Source organism: Trifolium pratense, linkage group LG6 (genome assembly GCF_020283565.1).
Source record: "Trifolium pratense cultivar HEN17-A07 linkage group LG6, ARS_RC_1.1, whole genome shotgun sequence".
In the NCBI taxonomy this organism is placed as follows: Eukaryota; Viridiplantae; Streptophyta; class Magnoliopsida; order Fabales; family Fabaceae; genus Trifolium; species Trifolium pratense.
In genome coordinates this window covers 16572179-16586198 of record NC_060064.1, presented here as the reverse complement: position 1 = coordinate 16586198, position 14020 = coordinate 16572179, and the positions used below count along the sequence as shown (strand labels likewise).

Genomic DNA, 14020 nt, shown 5'->3' with positions numbered 1-14020 from the left:
ATTTTGACATAATTGTCCTCATAATTATTTTAAAATGCCAAAATTATCCATTTTTTAGTTCTAATATTTTTTTTTTCAAACTTTTTTTTATTGTTACGCATGTCTTTTTATATTCATAAACTGTTGTGCTAATTTTTTTTGTATTACATTGTTATCTTGTAAAGTTCATATAATTTTTTGAATCAACGTTGTTATTTTTTTTTTTTATAGAAAATCAATGTTGTTACTTACTTTGTACCCGCATCATATTAGTATTTATATGCACTATTATATTTTTTAAAATATCATTAAGTTTGTTACGTTATAACTTATAATACAAGAGTTTTTTTTTTTTTTTTACAATATTAGTATTAGTACAAGATCTTTATACTTATAAATAAATATTACTTTTTTTTGTACAATATTAGTATCAGTACAAGGTTTTTTTTAATAATTATCAAAAAATTCTTTTAAATATATTTATAGGTAATTTAAACTTATAAATATTATTTTTGGGTTAGATCAATCATAAAAATTGAGAAAATATTGTGGATATATAGGTTAATTCGCACCAAGTAGCTATAAAATTGTCGGACTACATGAAAATTATAAGGATAAAAAAGTAAATTAGTTTTAAAATCTCTCCTCTCCTCCTCTTGAACCAAACATATATCTAATTAAAATCTCTAACCTCCCCTCCCCTTCCTTCTTTTGAACCAAACATATGTGTAAGTACAAATTTCACCTCCCCTCCCCTCACCTCCCTTCCCCTTCATTAAAATACCTCCCCTCCCCTCACCTCACCTCCCTTCCCCTTCATTAAAATACCTCCCCTCCCCCTATGTTGAACCAAACAGACCCTTAAGTAAAAAGAAGTTACTTGAAATAGCTTCTGGAAAAAACGTTATAAGTCAGTAAAATAAAACAAAAGCTCTTTCTGAAAAGAAGATTACCAAACAGGTCTTTTAGCTTCTAAATCATAAGATAAAAGCTAAAAGCTAGCTTTTTTTTGGTTTGTCAAACAGACGCTAAAAACCTTAAAAAAGCTAAGAGAAAACCCTCACGGTCTAATATGACTTTTTTTTTCAACGGGTCGGGTCCAGTATAGACCGGTGAAAACCTTAAAAAAACCTACTATACCTGCTTACAGAACTAAAAACGTTGTTTTCGAACCAACTAACGTCAGCAAATCCCACACAAACTAATGGTGGATTCTCAACTTCACATGAATCAACAACCTTTGTACAGAAACATATGCAACACACTTCTGTCTCTAACATACTCTCGTTCACTCTCCAAAGGTCTTCAATTACATGCTCACATTATCAAATTAGGTTTACAATCAATCCCTCTTCTCTCCCATCATCTCATCAATTTCTACTCCAAAACCCATCTCCCTTATTCCTCTCTTCAAATCTTCAACGATTCATCTCACAAATCTCCCACTACCTGGAGCTCAATCATCTCTTCATTTGCCCAAAATGACCTCCCTTTACTTTCTCTACACTTTTTCCAACTCATGATCCGTCATGGTCTCCCTCCTGATGACCACATTTTCCCTAGTGCTACTAAATCATGTGGTATTCTAGCTTCGTTACCTGTGGCGCAATCGCTTCATTGTTTTGCTTATAAGACTGCTTACCATGTTGATCTTTTTGTGGGAAGTTCTATTGTTGATATGTATGGTAAATGTGGCAATATTAATAATGCGCTTAATGTGTTCGATGAAATGCCGTATAGAAATGTTGTTTCTTGGAGTGGTTTGATTTATGGGTATGTTCAATTGGGTGAGGATGATGAAGCTTTGAGGCTTTTTAAACGGTTTCTTGTTGAAGAAGAAAACGAGGGTGTTAATGATTTTACTTTGTCCAGTGTTTTAAGGGTTTGTGGTGGTTCTACTTTGCTACAGATGGGTAAACAAATACATGGGTTGAGTTTTAAGACCAGTTTTGATTCGTCTTGTTTTGTTGCGAGTTCTTTGATTTCGTTGTATTCGAAATGTGGGGTTGTTGAGGAAGCTTATGATGTTTTTGAGGAGGTTACTGTTAGGAACCTTGGGATGTGGAATGCTATGTTAATTGCCTGTGCTCAGCATGCTCACACGAATAAAACGTTTGAGTTGTTTGATAAGATGAAGAGTGTTGGTGGTGTGAAAGCTAGTTTTATTACATTTTTGTGTGTGCTTTATGCGTGCAGCCATGCAGGTGCTTTATGAGTTGTTTGATAAGATGAAGAGTGTTGGTGCATTAGTATTCAGTTTTCAACTTTTTATTAGGTCAGGTACCTTTTTTAAGCACACACTCACAAAAATATTGCTTAATGCTTATGTACAGTATTTCTCTCTTCTCTCAAAGTGTACATATTTCCCTTTTCGTGAATCTGTACATGTCAGTGACTGACTATACTGATATCTGGGTGATGTCAGTTCTAGAGCTCATCTGCAGACAGTTTATAGATGATATAAAATTACTTAACATTCTAATTCAAAAGATATAGTACTTGCTCATCATATTAAAAACCATTTTATATAATCCGCATATGGTGTTCACAATGTTGGGTAAGATTTGGTAACTAGGAGGCATTTTACCGATCTTTTGACAACCACAAGTGTTAGAATAGCTTGTGCTAATTTGGAAGGAAAGAAGTTGACTCCAATTTTTCTTTCACAGGCTGTGAGAGTAGAACACTGTGAACGAGTTCATGTGATTGTAGCAGCAAAACGAATTTGTATTGCTAACTGCCGTGAATGTGTATTCTTTTTGGGAGTGAACCAGCAACCCCTTATTGTCGGTGATAACCATAAGTTGCAGGTGAGCTTCATAATTTACTGTTGCTTGATATATGAAGTTTCTAGCCATTTTTTATGAGATTGTAACCATTGAATTTCGGAATTATGTTTAGGGTTCATGTGATGACCCTATTGAAAATGACATGATTACTTTGTGATGTATCTATGTGGCCTATCTGATATAACATAACACTGCAGTCTGCAGAGGTGTTTATTATTGCTACTTTTTCTTGGTTATAGAGACTATAACTTAATGTTTTGATTGTTTTCGGAAATCTAACCTTTTCTTGTGTTGATGCTGACTTGATGTCAAGAATATATTTCAGATGTCATGATTTCAATGTTGTAACATCTTTTGATCATTTGGATGTCATCCGCTGTTACTCATTACAAATTTATTGTTTACTGCCAATACTATTCAAGTATTTTATGAAATCGCTAGTACAATCAAATCACACGACAGTGACACTTGAAATAAAATAATTGAATTGTATATTGGTGTACTCTGGTCTTGTTTGTGGATCTTGCTTGTAGGCATATGAAATGTGCCTGAGCTTCTAGTATTTTGTTTATAGTACTAGCTTATAATATGTGTATATTTTTCTGTTAAGTCTCACTCTTCTCAAATGTATTCACTGTTTGGAAAATTTCCTCTCTTAATATTTACAGGTGGCTCCCTTTAATACCTTTTACTCCCAGTTGGAGGAACATATGAATGAAGTTGGAGTTCTGCCCACAGTGAATCGTTGGGATGAACCTATAGCATTGGGAATAGTTGATCCCCATGATTCACTATCTCATCCAGCAGGTGTCTCCGATGTTCAAACTGAGTCTGCTACTAGGGTGGACCCTGATCAGTTCACTAATTTTGTGGTATGAATGTCATTCTTTTATACTGACTTATGCGGCAAGTGAAGATTTTTTTAGATAAAGTCACGTTTAATGGATTTCAGTATGATCACTATGGGGATGAAGAATGTTTGAGGTCCATATTTCTTTCTTATATGTCTACTCTAGTCACATACTCTGTCCATATTGTTGTGCAGATTCCAAACTGGCTTGGAGGAGAGTCCACCGGTTCTACAAAAGACAACCCATTCACATTACCAGAGGCTTATATGGCATCTCAGCAAAGAAATGTATGTTACAGTTTCAATTGATAAATACATCGGCAATTGGATTTCCAAACTTTTTGGATTTATACTTTATTTTGAATGAAATCGTATCTTCTCACAGGAAAAGAATCTAGGGGAGATAAAGTATTTGTCTTTCATTAATGTCGAGGTGGAGATGGAAATGGTGGTAAGAATTGCGTAATAGTGAGATGCTACTGGCACCATGTTAATTTGAGTTTTGTGTTGATGAGTTGTTCACATAATAAGAATCGTTTCAATTGAAAATAAAGATAAACAAAACCTAAAAAAATACAGAACAGTGACAAAAATAACAATCAATGACTTTGAAATTATTTAGTAAAATGCTTCATCTTTAATAACAATTGAGTCGAAAAGAGCTTACAATGTAATGAATAAATCTGAAACTAAGCAGAAACATTCTTTGTAAAAAGCTCTTCAAATAGTCGGAGGAAGCAACAACAAAAATACTCTAGAAAACTACATAAACTAAGCATTGTAAGTATCAATGCATACATATAAACAAATGAAGCAACACAATGAAGATGTTCTTTTTTATCTAATCTTTGGACACAGTGATTGTGATTCCCTCTTCCTCTTATGATTCCTGTCCTTCATCAGTCTTTTCTCCTCAAGTGCCCACTCTTTCTTCAAAACCTTCCACTTGTACTCAAAAGTGTCACTAAGTCTTGCTGCAATTCTGAAAACATCATCTCTTCGAGGGTAACACATTCCATGATTGAATACAAACCTCATATCATCAGCAAATTCATCAGGCGATGAATATGATTTCAGTTTGCCCTCAATATCTTTCAAACCAATTGCCTTCTTCACTTTTGACTTGTTCTCTAAGCAACCCTTCAAAAACTTGATATCAAGAGGTGCTTTCAAAGCCCAACCATCTCTTCCTTCTACCATCCTCTTCACAATCACCCAACATTGCATCCTTTTGTAATGTTCCATTGGCTTCTTTTTCTTCTCTTCCTTAACCATCAACTCAGTTCCACCATTGCCGTCATTCTTCTTCTTTAGGCAACAAGAGGGTTTATCCTTTGAGTGATCTATTGCATGAAACTTTGAGTCGATCTTCTTGTTATCCTTCTTTTGTAGTGGTTGGTTTGCATCAAGCCAATAGCAAGAAACTATTGGCTTTTCCATTCTTCTTTTCTTGTTGCTTCCTTGAGCTTGAGAATCATCTTCTTGAGAACCACGTGGATAAGATAATTTTATTATGAGCCTTTTCCTAGTTTGTTGATGATCAAATGAAGCCATGATGAATTAATTAACAAAGCAAGAATAGTATTCTAGGAAGATTGATGTAAAACGAAATACAATAGTGTTCTTTATATAGAGTATTAGTAGAACATGTTATCTTGGCAGTCAAGTTTAATCTTTTATAATCAAATCTTTTAAAAAGATTTGATTTTTGATAAAAATTAAATCTTTTAAAACTTATCTAATCCTTTTTCTTTCTTTTTTTCATTCTTATTATCTACTTGTCAAATGTTATATTTTTTTGGGTTGCAAAACAAAGTCTTAGTTTAATTAGTTCAGATAATTAATCTACTTTTAAAATTGTGAAATTTTTTATTTTAGCCATATAAAATCTTGCACCCAAACAAAAATCTTTACAAAGATTTAATTTTCTTGAAAGAATATTAATGCATCCGATATGATTGGCAATCAACATTTAATGCGTCAAACATATAACCGTTATGCTTCATTAACGTTTTCTTTATTCATTTTTTTTTATCAAATCAGTAACTTAAATTTCCTTATTAAAGAATTAATTAATAAAAAAAAGAAAAGATAAATTTTAAGTGAACATTTATTTTAATCTCAGAAATTTTTGACATGTCAATTTAGTCTATAACAAAAATAAAATTCAAATTAATTTTCGTATTAGAGACAAACTAGTCCCCTGATTCGTTATAATAAATAGACTAATTTGTCATTAGTATAAAAATGTGACGGAATAATTAAATTAAGGGGGGTGTATTGGATTGGGATTTCATGAGACAATTTTGGCAAAAAAAGTCTTGATGATTTTATGAGATTTTGTTGGACTATATTGATTTTGTGAGATTTTAAAGACTTTTTTACAGAGACTTTTTTACAATCAAGATTTTTAACACATGATTTGAATGGATTTTGAGAGATTTTTTTCAAAAAACTTTTTACAATCAAGATTTCATAATACTTTATATATTAAGAAACTTTTGTATATTAGGCAAATTTTAAAAGAATCAATAAATTTTAATAAAAGAAATTATATTTTTTTGGGAATCCAAATTTTTAAACAAAAAAAAACCTTACATTTTTTTCACGTATATGTTTCTAATCACAAATAAAAACCATTATCACCATTGATGGGAAAAGAAGCAGATGAAGGTAACGAAAAAAAATTTGCCGTAAAAAGTTGTATTGAATCAAAAGTTTGTAAAAAAGATGTAGAATTTGTTAAAATATTTTTTTGCAAAAAAACATATTTGATAGAAGAAGAAGAAGAAGAAGAAGAAGAAGAAGAAGAAGAAGAACTGATATAATGATGATGAAAGTAAAAAATCTTGGAGAGTTTGAAAAAGTCTCAAGTCTTTTGGTGAGATTCTTGAACAAGTGAACAAAGAAAAGAAGAAGGAGTGCAGTGATGATGAACTATGAAAAAATAAAGAGAAAAAAAATTTGATACAGTGATGATGAAAATAAAAAGTCTTGGAGATTTCAAAAAAGTCTCAAGGCTTTTGGTGAGATTGTTGAAAAAGTCTATCAAGTGTATTTTCAACTAAAAAGTCTTTCAAAATCCATTCCATAGAAGAATCCATCAAAATCGGTAGACTTTTGAATACCAGTAGACATTTTAAAAGTAGTACCAAATCTCAATTGAATACCAACGGATTTTATTGCCCTGAAAAAAAAATCATGTTTGTCTTAATTGAATACCACAAGATTTATTTAACTTTTGTAAAAGTCTTGATTGAATACCTCAAGATTTTTTTGTCATAAAAAAGTCTTTTAAAATCCCATGAAATCTCAATCCAATACACCCTCCTAAATTTTTGTTAGGATTTTTTTTTTTTTTTTGATAAGCAAATTTTTGTTAGGATTGAATTGTCCCGATTGTCCCGTCAGTTATTTATTTGTAAGGAACTAAAATGCATCTAAAATTTATTTTATTTTATTTTTTTTGGTTTTCACCATTTGGTTCCTAGGGAAAGGTGGTCCTAGTAGTCCAGAGTTCGGGGCGATTTCTGACATCAAGTGGTTTCAGTCCCCTCCCAAATGCAGTTGCGGGGGATCGAACTGTGATCCTCCCTACCAGGAAGTGGTTCAGTGTAATGGATCATAGTAATTTCTCAGGAATCAAACCTGGATTCTCCCGAACTATTCGTGGGAACTCATTAATCACTTTTGAGCCTAACTTAAAAAGTTGAATACAATCCCGTGAGCTTAGCCCAGTTTCCAAGGATATTGCATTATATATGCAAAGGGCCGGTCATCCCACTTATCCATCTTAAATGTAGAATTTCTAGCCATTAAACTACTTGACAAAAGAAAGAAGTTGAATACAAATTATTTTACTACCGATTATTAACTCAACCAAACAAAACTAATGTAAAGTGATGATTACCTCTACTTTTAAACTCATGTTTAGATCATCTCCGATCCATGAACCTAATTAAGTTTGATTTTTTGTTAGAATTTAATTGTCCCGTAAGATATTTGTGAGGGACCAAAATGCATCTAAATTTGAAAGAAATTTTTTTTCAAAAGAAAAAAATTTAAATCTCCATGTTTTTATGAGTAAGGTAGCTCAATACTCAGACCTTAAAGAAGGAAAAATTAAATCTCCAATTCTAAGATTAAGACATAGGAATACTAATAAATCTCAAGGCAAGTACAATTCATAGAATTTTATGCTTGTTGTGAAAATTCAACTTATTTGCTAAGATGAACTCTAATATTCCTACAGATTTATGCAGAACACTATGTTCAGAAGAGATTTACCAGTCCAATATATTATTGCTACCAGCATTATAACATTAACTAAGGTCAACCAATGTATCCCTCCGTGGTACCATTCTATAACTCGAGCCGGCATCAAATCACTGATTATCATGATCGCCCTATCTCCTACCACATTGGCCAATGGCGGCGCTAAACGAGTTGTTTATATTCAGCATTAACTGCATTATAGGACAGTTGATTGATGTGAGTCATGGTGTAGGATGTGCTCTATCTCCATATATTCTTCACAGTCATTTAGGCCATCCAGTTTATAGGCCTGGAAAACTCGGAAATTCTTTTACAAGGTTATTGATCAGAGGATGCCATGAACTTGTTTAAGAAATAAAGTAGCCCTAACAACTTACAATGTTTGTGATTGTAAAACAAAACAATTTGCTTCTTTATATATGGAGATTAGTAGAGACTTGGGAATCAAGTTTGATTTATTAAACAAATCTTTTAAAAGATTTGATTTTTCTATCCAAAAATTAAATCTTTAATACTAATCCTAGAGTGTGTTTCGATGAGGGATTTTAATGAGGGAAAATAATGATTTGAGGGAATTAAAATGATTGGAGTTAAAATTCATTGTTTGGATAATAATTTAAAGGATTTGTGAAATTCCAAGAATTTTGAAAATGATTTGTTCCTTCAAAAAATGAGAAATTTTAAAATGACACATAATCAGAGAATTATCAATTCTCTTGAGTTTCTAATTTGATTTAAATACATTATATTAATATTTGAAAAAAAGTGAATTTTTAAATGATTTAATAAAAAAAACACAAACACTGTATTTAAAAAAAAATCAACGCCGGACCACCACAATCAACGTCCGAGCTCCGAGCTTATCAAAAAAAAAAAAAAAAAAAAAAAAAAAAAAAAACGTCCGAGCTCCGAAATTGGTCAAAAAATTTAAAATCGCCCAGAAATCCTAAACTCGACACTAAACCCGAACTGAACCCAAAAATCGGTAGAAAAATCTAAAATCGACCTAAAACACTAAAATTGACCCTAAACCCGACTTGAACCTCAAAACCGGTCAAAAACCTAAAATCAGCTGATAACCCAAAAAATCGGCCGAAAAACATAAAATCGGCCAAAAACCCTAAAATTGACTAAAACATATAGATTGGCCGAAGACACTAAATTCGACCCCAAACCCGACCTGAACCTTAAAACTGGTCGAAAACCTAAACTCGGTCGAAAACCCAAAAAATCGGCCGAAAACCCTAAAATCAACTATAAACCCCAAAATCGGTTGAAAAACCAAAAAATCGGGCGAAATACCAAAAATCAACTATAACCCCTAAAATCGACCATAAAATAAAAAAATCGGTCGAAATACCAAAAATCGGCCAAAACCCCAAAAATTGACTATAAACCTTAAAATCGGCCGAAAAATCAAAAAATCGGCCAAAAACTCAAATATCGACTATATACCCTAAAATCGGTTGAAAAACCTAAAAATCGGCTGAAATACCAAAAACGACAATAAACCCTAAAATCCGCCGAAATATCAAAAATCGGCCAAAACCCCAAAAATCAATTTTTGGAGTTTTCAGTGTTTTGGCCAATTTTTGTTATTTCGGCCGATTTTTTGGTCAAAACCTCAATGTTTGTGACTGAAGGGCATTGACTATATATATTGTCTGCCACTTAAGTCGCGGAATATTGCAACGGTGCAAAAAAGGTTTTGTTACTTAAGTAGCGTATGAAGAAGATAATAAAAAATTCCTAGTAAGGGTGTCTCGAACCTTGGAGAATCTGAATTTTTTTACCTATCCATTAGTTAAGTAACGGATTGAATCGGCTACCTAAGTAGCATATGAGAATATTTTAGTAATTTCATAAGTAGGGATGGCAAAAAAAACTCAAACCCGAGAGACCCACCCGAACTCAAACCCAAGTCAACGGGCGAAACCCGATTTGACTGGATTTGGGTTTGGGTTCGGGTGACACCCAATAATATGGGTGTGGGTTTCGTATCAGTCAAACCCACACCCGAAACCCATACACCCACCCGAAATATTTTATAATTACCTAATTACCCCCATAGTCTCCCTCAATTTCCTTGGAAGACCTTAAATTTTAGTTGTAATTTAATTTCTTGAAAGTGTATGTTGTAATTTCTTGAAAGTCTATGTTTGAATTTCCTTGAAAGACCTTAATTTTAGTTGTAATTTAATTCAAAGTCTATGTTGAAATTTAATTTATTAAATTTGCAAATTATTTTCAAATGTGCTGCGGGTTTGGGTTTGGGTGGAAAAAAACCCGAACCTAATGGGTGTGGGCGTGGGTGTTGTTTTGCCACCCGAACAGCCTTTGGGTTTGGGTTTGGGTAATGATTTCGGGTGTGGGTTTGGTAAGTGTCAAATCCGCACCCATAGGCACCCGTTGCCATCCCTATTCATAAGACGCGAAAACCGATAGGGTGACAAAAGAAAATCTCTATCAATTGAGCCATCGTAAAATCTGCACAAGATTTGGGGCTTGATATTGAGTAAGAAAAAAAGCCCAATTACAAACCTTATACTATACATTGAATTGATTACTGAATTTGGAGAAGAATATTTGAGAATAATAACTGCAGATGAGTAAGAAGAAAGAAATGGAGGATTTGGAAAACAACAATGGTGACTTTGTTTCCAATGAAGAAATTAGAATTTTCATTGAATCTCTTACCAAACCTCAACTCGTTGATCTTCTCTCTCAACTGTATGTCTCTATTTCATTTTCTTGTTCCTTTTAACTAATATCTCACACTTTCATTCATTCATTACTATATAATATATTCCAACTTTGTTTTCTTTCAATAATTTCATCAAGAACAATCTAATAAATTATAAAGATTGAATCTTTTTCAAAAAATAAATCTTCTGATGTCACGTGAATGTGTGTTTGTTTGCATGTACATAAAGAGGGTCCAAATATCCTTCAATTGCACAAGAAATAGAAAGTTTTGCAAATGTTGATCGTGCTCGTCGAAAGCTTAATGTGAGTGCATTCATCATTGGAATATGGAATCAAGATTAATTCTGAAAATAAAAGTTTCTTTTAATATTGTATTTTTATTTTTCAGGCATTTCAAGTGCATGGAAAATCGACTCAGAGTGCACCACGAAAATCGACTCAGAGTGCATCGAGTGCACCAAACAAGTTTGTTCGTGTAAGCTTCTGAATGAGACTACTCACATGATTTATTTGATAAATGAATCTTCTGTTTCATTTAGGAGAAATCTAGTGTTGTTAAATAGTGGCTATATGAACAAATCGCTAATTTTATGCTATTGCTATACGATATCTACTAGTACAAAATAATGTCAAATAGCAGGCAGTGTTGCGTAGTGGAATTTGAACAAGCTGTCATTTTCTATGATCATCTATTCGAAACATCATCTTACTGTCTGAATTATGGATTGACATCTTTTGTTTGCTTGCTTCGAATAAGTGCACTTTTATTGAGTCTATGACGTGTACAAATGTATGTAGCGATTTTCTGTTTCGTTAGTATATTTTATGGATTTATGATTTCAGGGAGTATGTATGTTAGATGATGAGACCAGAAGAATCAGAAGTGCTCCTGATCTTTTCGAGAGAAATCTTTTTATTGAAAACTTATCACCACAAGTAACATGGGAAATGCTGCTCGACTATTTTGAGAGGCATGGTGATATATTGGAATGTTTACTTGTATGTCAACGTCACGCGGGTTCAAAGGTATCAAGGTAAAAGTAGTAACATGCTTTAATTGGATAAAATAGTTATTGTTTTTAATTTTTCTACCATCTCAATTGTTTATTTTTAACTGTAGTTATTCTGGCATCGTTACATACAAGACAGCAGAGGCAGCAAAGAAAGCGATAGATGACCTAGATCAAACGACTCTTGGGGTAATTAAGCAAATGTTTGACATTTTCATACATTTGTCAATTCCTAGATGATGTTGTGCTATAATGTAATTCATATTTCATACTACATGTTATTTTTTGCGTGGTAAAAATTGTGACTGCTTTTGAGTTTGTGATTTTGTTAGCTTAATTTCTTATTACATATCATACTCGTTTCATTGCAGGGAAGAACTATAACTGTAAAATATTTTGATACATTATATGGAGGTGGTCAGCCGTCTGTTCCTGCAAGAGTAGCTCCAATGGCAGCCTTACATATGTCTCCAGAATATGTTGAGGGTTACACATACCCCCGACCTGGTGCACCATATGCCGCACCACGTTATCCATACCCCCAAACAGGTGCACCATTTGCTGCGTCTCCTTATCCATACCCCCGAACTGATCCACCATATGCCGTGTCTCCTTATCCATACCCCCGAACTGATGCACCACATGGTGCACCACCTTATCCATACCCGCGAACTGCTGCAAGATTTGCTTTACCTCCTTATCCATACCCCCAAACCGATGCACCATCATATGCCGCGTCTCGTTATCCATGACCCCAAACTGATGCATCACATGCTGCACCGACTTGTTCATACCCCTGAACTGCTGCACCGCCTTATTCATACCCCCGAACTGCTGCACCACCTTATCCATACCTCCAAACTGCTGCACCATATGCTGCATCTCCTTATCGAACTCTTCTCACTGCACCTTCTCCTCAGTATTATTACTATCCCAACTCATGAATGTACTATTTTGCTAAACACTGTGACATTGCTACTTCTTTCTGTACTTTCATGTTCAATTCTTATTAGCTCCTAATTCCAGTCCAATTTTTTCAGTGCTATTCCCTTGTGTAGAATTTAGTACATTCTTTTTAGATGTAATTCTATGTCAGAATCCATTGTGACTAGAAAATAATCCCTTGTTCTCAATGCATTATTTAAACCTTTATCTAGTGACCTTCTCACTTGTTTAGTGTGATTTTGAAACATTAGACAAGATATTAAAAGGCCACAATGTCTGGTTGATGACAAGGGCACAATTGGGGTCCATAAATATTTAATGGAAAGGAAATGCCTTAAACTAATGGAACTTATCCTTCAATCAGATTCTTAAATGGAATCCACATATATACCTCACTCATTTATGTTCTTTTTGCCTACTTATGCGCCATATTTCTCAGACCAGCACTTAAAAAAATTGAGTTTAAAGGACATACATTTACACTGATATTGTATCATGTCATGAGACTATTGTGAGGTATTTTGAATTTAATCTTATGAAATGATAATTTAGTAAGTTTTATTGGTTGTTAATGTAAAGTTGACTTGTACTCTAAGGTTGTTAATGTAAACTGGATCTATACTCTAAGGTTGAATTTAACCCTAATGCAAATTGCAAACAAAACAAAACAAAAAACAACCAAAGAAAATATTGGACACAACGAGAAATGACAGTTCCGAAATAACAGATCAATTTTTTAGAGCTACTCTATTTTCCCAAATCTATCATGTGACAGAGGCTTCTCCCAAGAATGGAGCTTGTTCTTCATATTGGATTACAAGATCCAACATCATTACTTGAAATATTAAGGCCAATGTGAACTTTACATGTCACAGGAAGACACGAGTATATAGTCCGATATTACCTATTTTTTGCTGGTAAAATAAATGTCTCCTCGCCTGATACTTCCATTAGTATTATTTAGCTGCAATTTTAACCTAATTATGGACATTCGCAAATATCTGCAGTTTGACTTTTTGTAAAGTGTATATCTTTATCTGTTATTGTTTTTAAGCGAATTTCTATATCAAGACAACAAGTGTTTCTTCACAGCAAAACACATCAGGAAAAATTGTCTTTTTTTCCTGCATAATATTACAAATTCTGTTTTTTTATGGTTCCAAGCTCCAAATCCAAGTACTTGGTTTATATATAAGAAAACACAAGAAAAATATTTTATATTTAATTTATGAAAACAACTCAATATGATGTACATATATACACACAGGTATGGTACCTAATTTACTTTAGTCACAAGTAACCATTAAAAAGTCTGCAGAAGAATTTGGGCCTTCATATTGTGTGAGAAAACCAGAAGAAAAGCCCATTTACAAACCTTATACAGAGGGTTGAGTAGTGAATTTGGAGAAGAATATTGCATTTTTGTGAAGAGAAAATTATAACTGAAGAAGAGTAAGATGAAAGAA

At 33.2% G+C, this 14020-nt stretch overlaps 2 protein-coding genes across 2 annotated transcripts; both read left to right on the top strand.

The window, feature by feature from the left end:
* Window positions 1–1145: 1145 nt before the first annotated feature.
* On the top strand, window positions 1146–12896 carry LOC123888361. The gene is made up of 11 exons (XM_045937399.1): window positions 1146–2254; window positions 2649–2789; window positions 3437–3640; window positions 3814–3906; window positions 4004–4069; window positions 10499–10623; window positions 10827–10902; window positions 10988–11074; window positions 11443–11633; window positions 11720–11798; window positions 11981–12896. Exons 3-11 carry the CDS (start codon window positions 3479–3481, stop codon window positions 12359–12361), a joined length of 1260 nt encoding a protein of 419 aa, XP_045793355.1. The 5' UTR covers window positions 1146–2254; window positions 2649–2789; window positions 3437–3478; the 3' UTR covers window positions 12362–12896.
* On the top strand, window positions 1184–2925 carry LOC123891821 (putative pentatricopeptide repeat-containing protein At5g52630). The gene is made up of 5 exons (XM_045941705.1): window positions 1184–2063; window positions 2176–2259; window positions 2372–2399; window positions 2555–2789; window positions 2881–2925. Exons 1-5 carry the CDS (start codon window positions 1184–1186, stop codon window positions 2923–2925), a joined length of 1272 nt encoding a protein of 423 aa, XP_045797661.1.
* Window positions 12897–14020: the final 1124 nt, after the last annotated feature.

What these genes read in the sequence shown, in the direction of transcription:
- LOC123891821 (XM_045941705.1), top strand. Translation starts at nt 1,184, where the DNA reads ATGGTGGATTCTCAACTTCACATGAATCAACAACCTTTGTACAGAAAC. An exon ending in GAATGCTATGTTAATTGCCT is followed by an intron (nt 2,064 to 2,175) that starts GTGCTCAGCATG and finishes TTATGCGTGCAG; the next exon opens with CCATGCAGGTGCTTTATGAG. An exon ending in GTGATAACCATAAGTTGCAG is followed by an intron (nt 2,790 to 2,880) that starts GTGAGCTTCATA and finishes AATTATGTTTAG; the next exon opens with GGTTCATGTGATGACCCTAT.
- LOC123888361 (XM_045937399.1), top strand. Translation starts at nt 3,479, where the DNA reads ATGAATGAAGTTGGAGTTCTGCCCACAGTGAATCGTTGGGATGAACCT. An exon ending in ATCAGTTCACTAATTTTGTG is followed by an intron (nt 3,641 to 3,813) that starts GTATGAATGTCA and finishes ATTGTTGTGCAG; the next exon opens with ATTCCAAACTGGCTTGGAGG. An exon ending in AGGTGGAGATGGAAATGGTG is followed by an intron (nt 4,070 to 10,498) that starts GTAAGAATTGCG and finishes TAATAACTGCAG; the next exon opens with ATGAGTAAGAAGAAAGAAAT.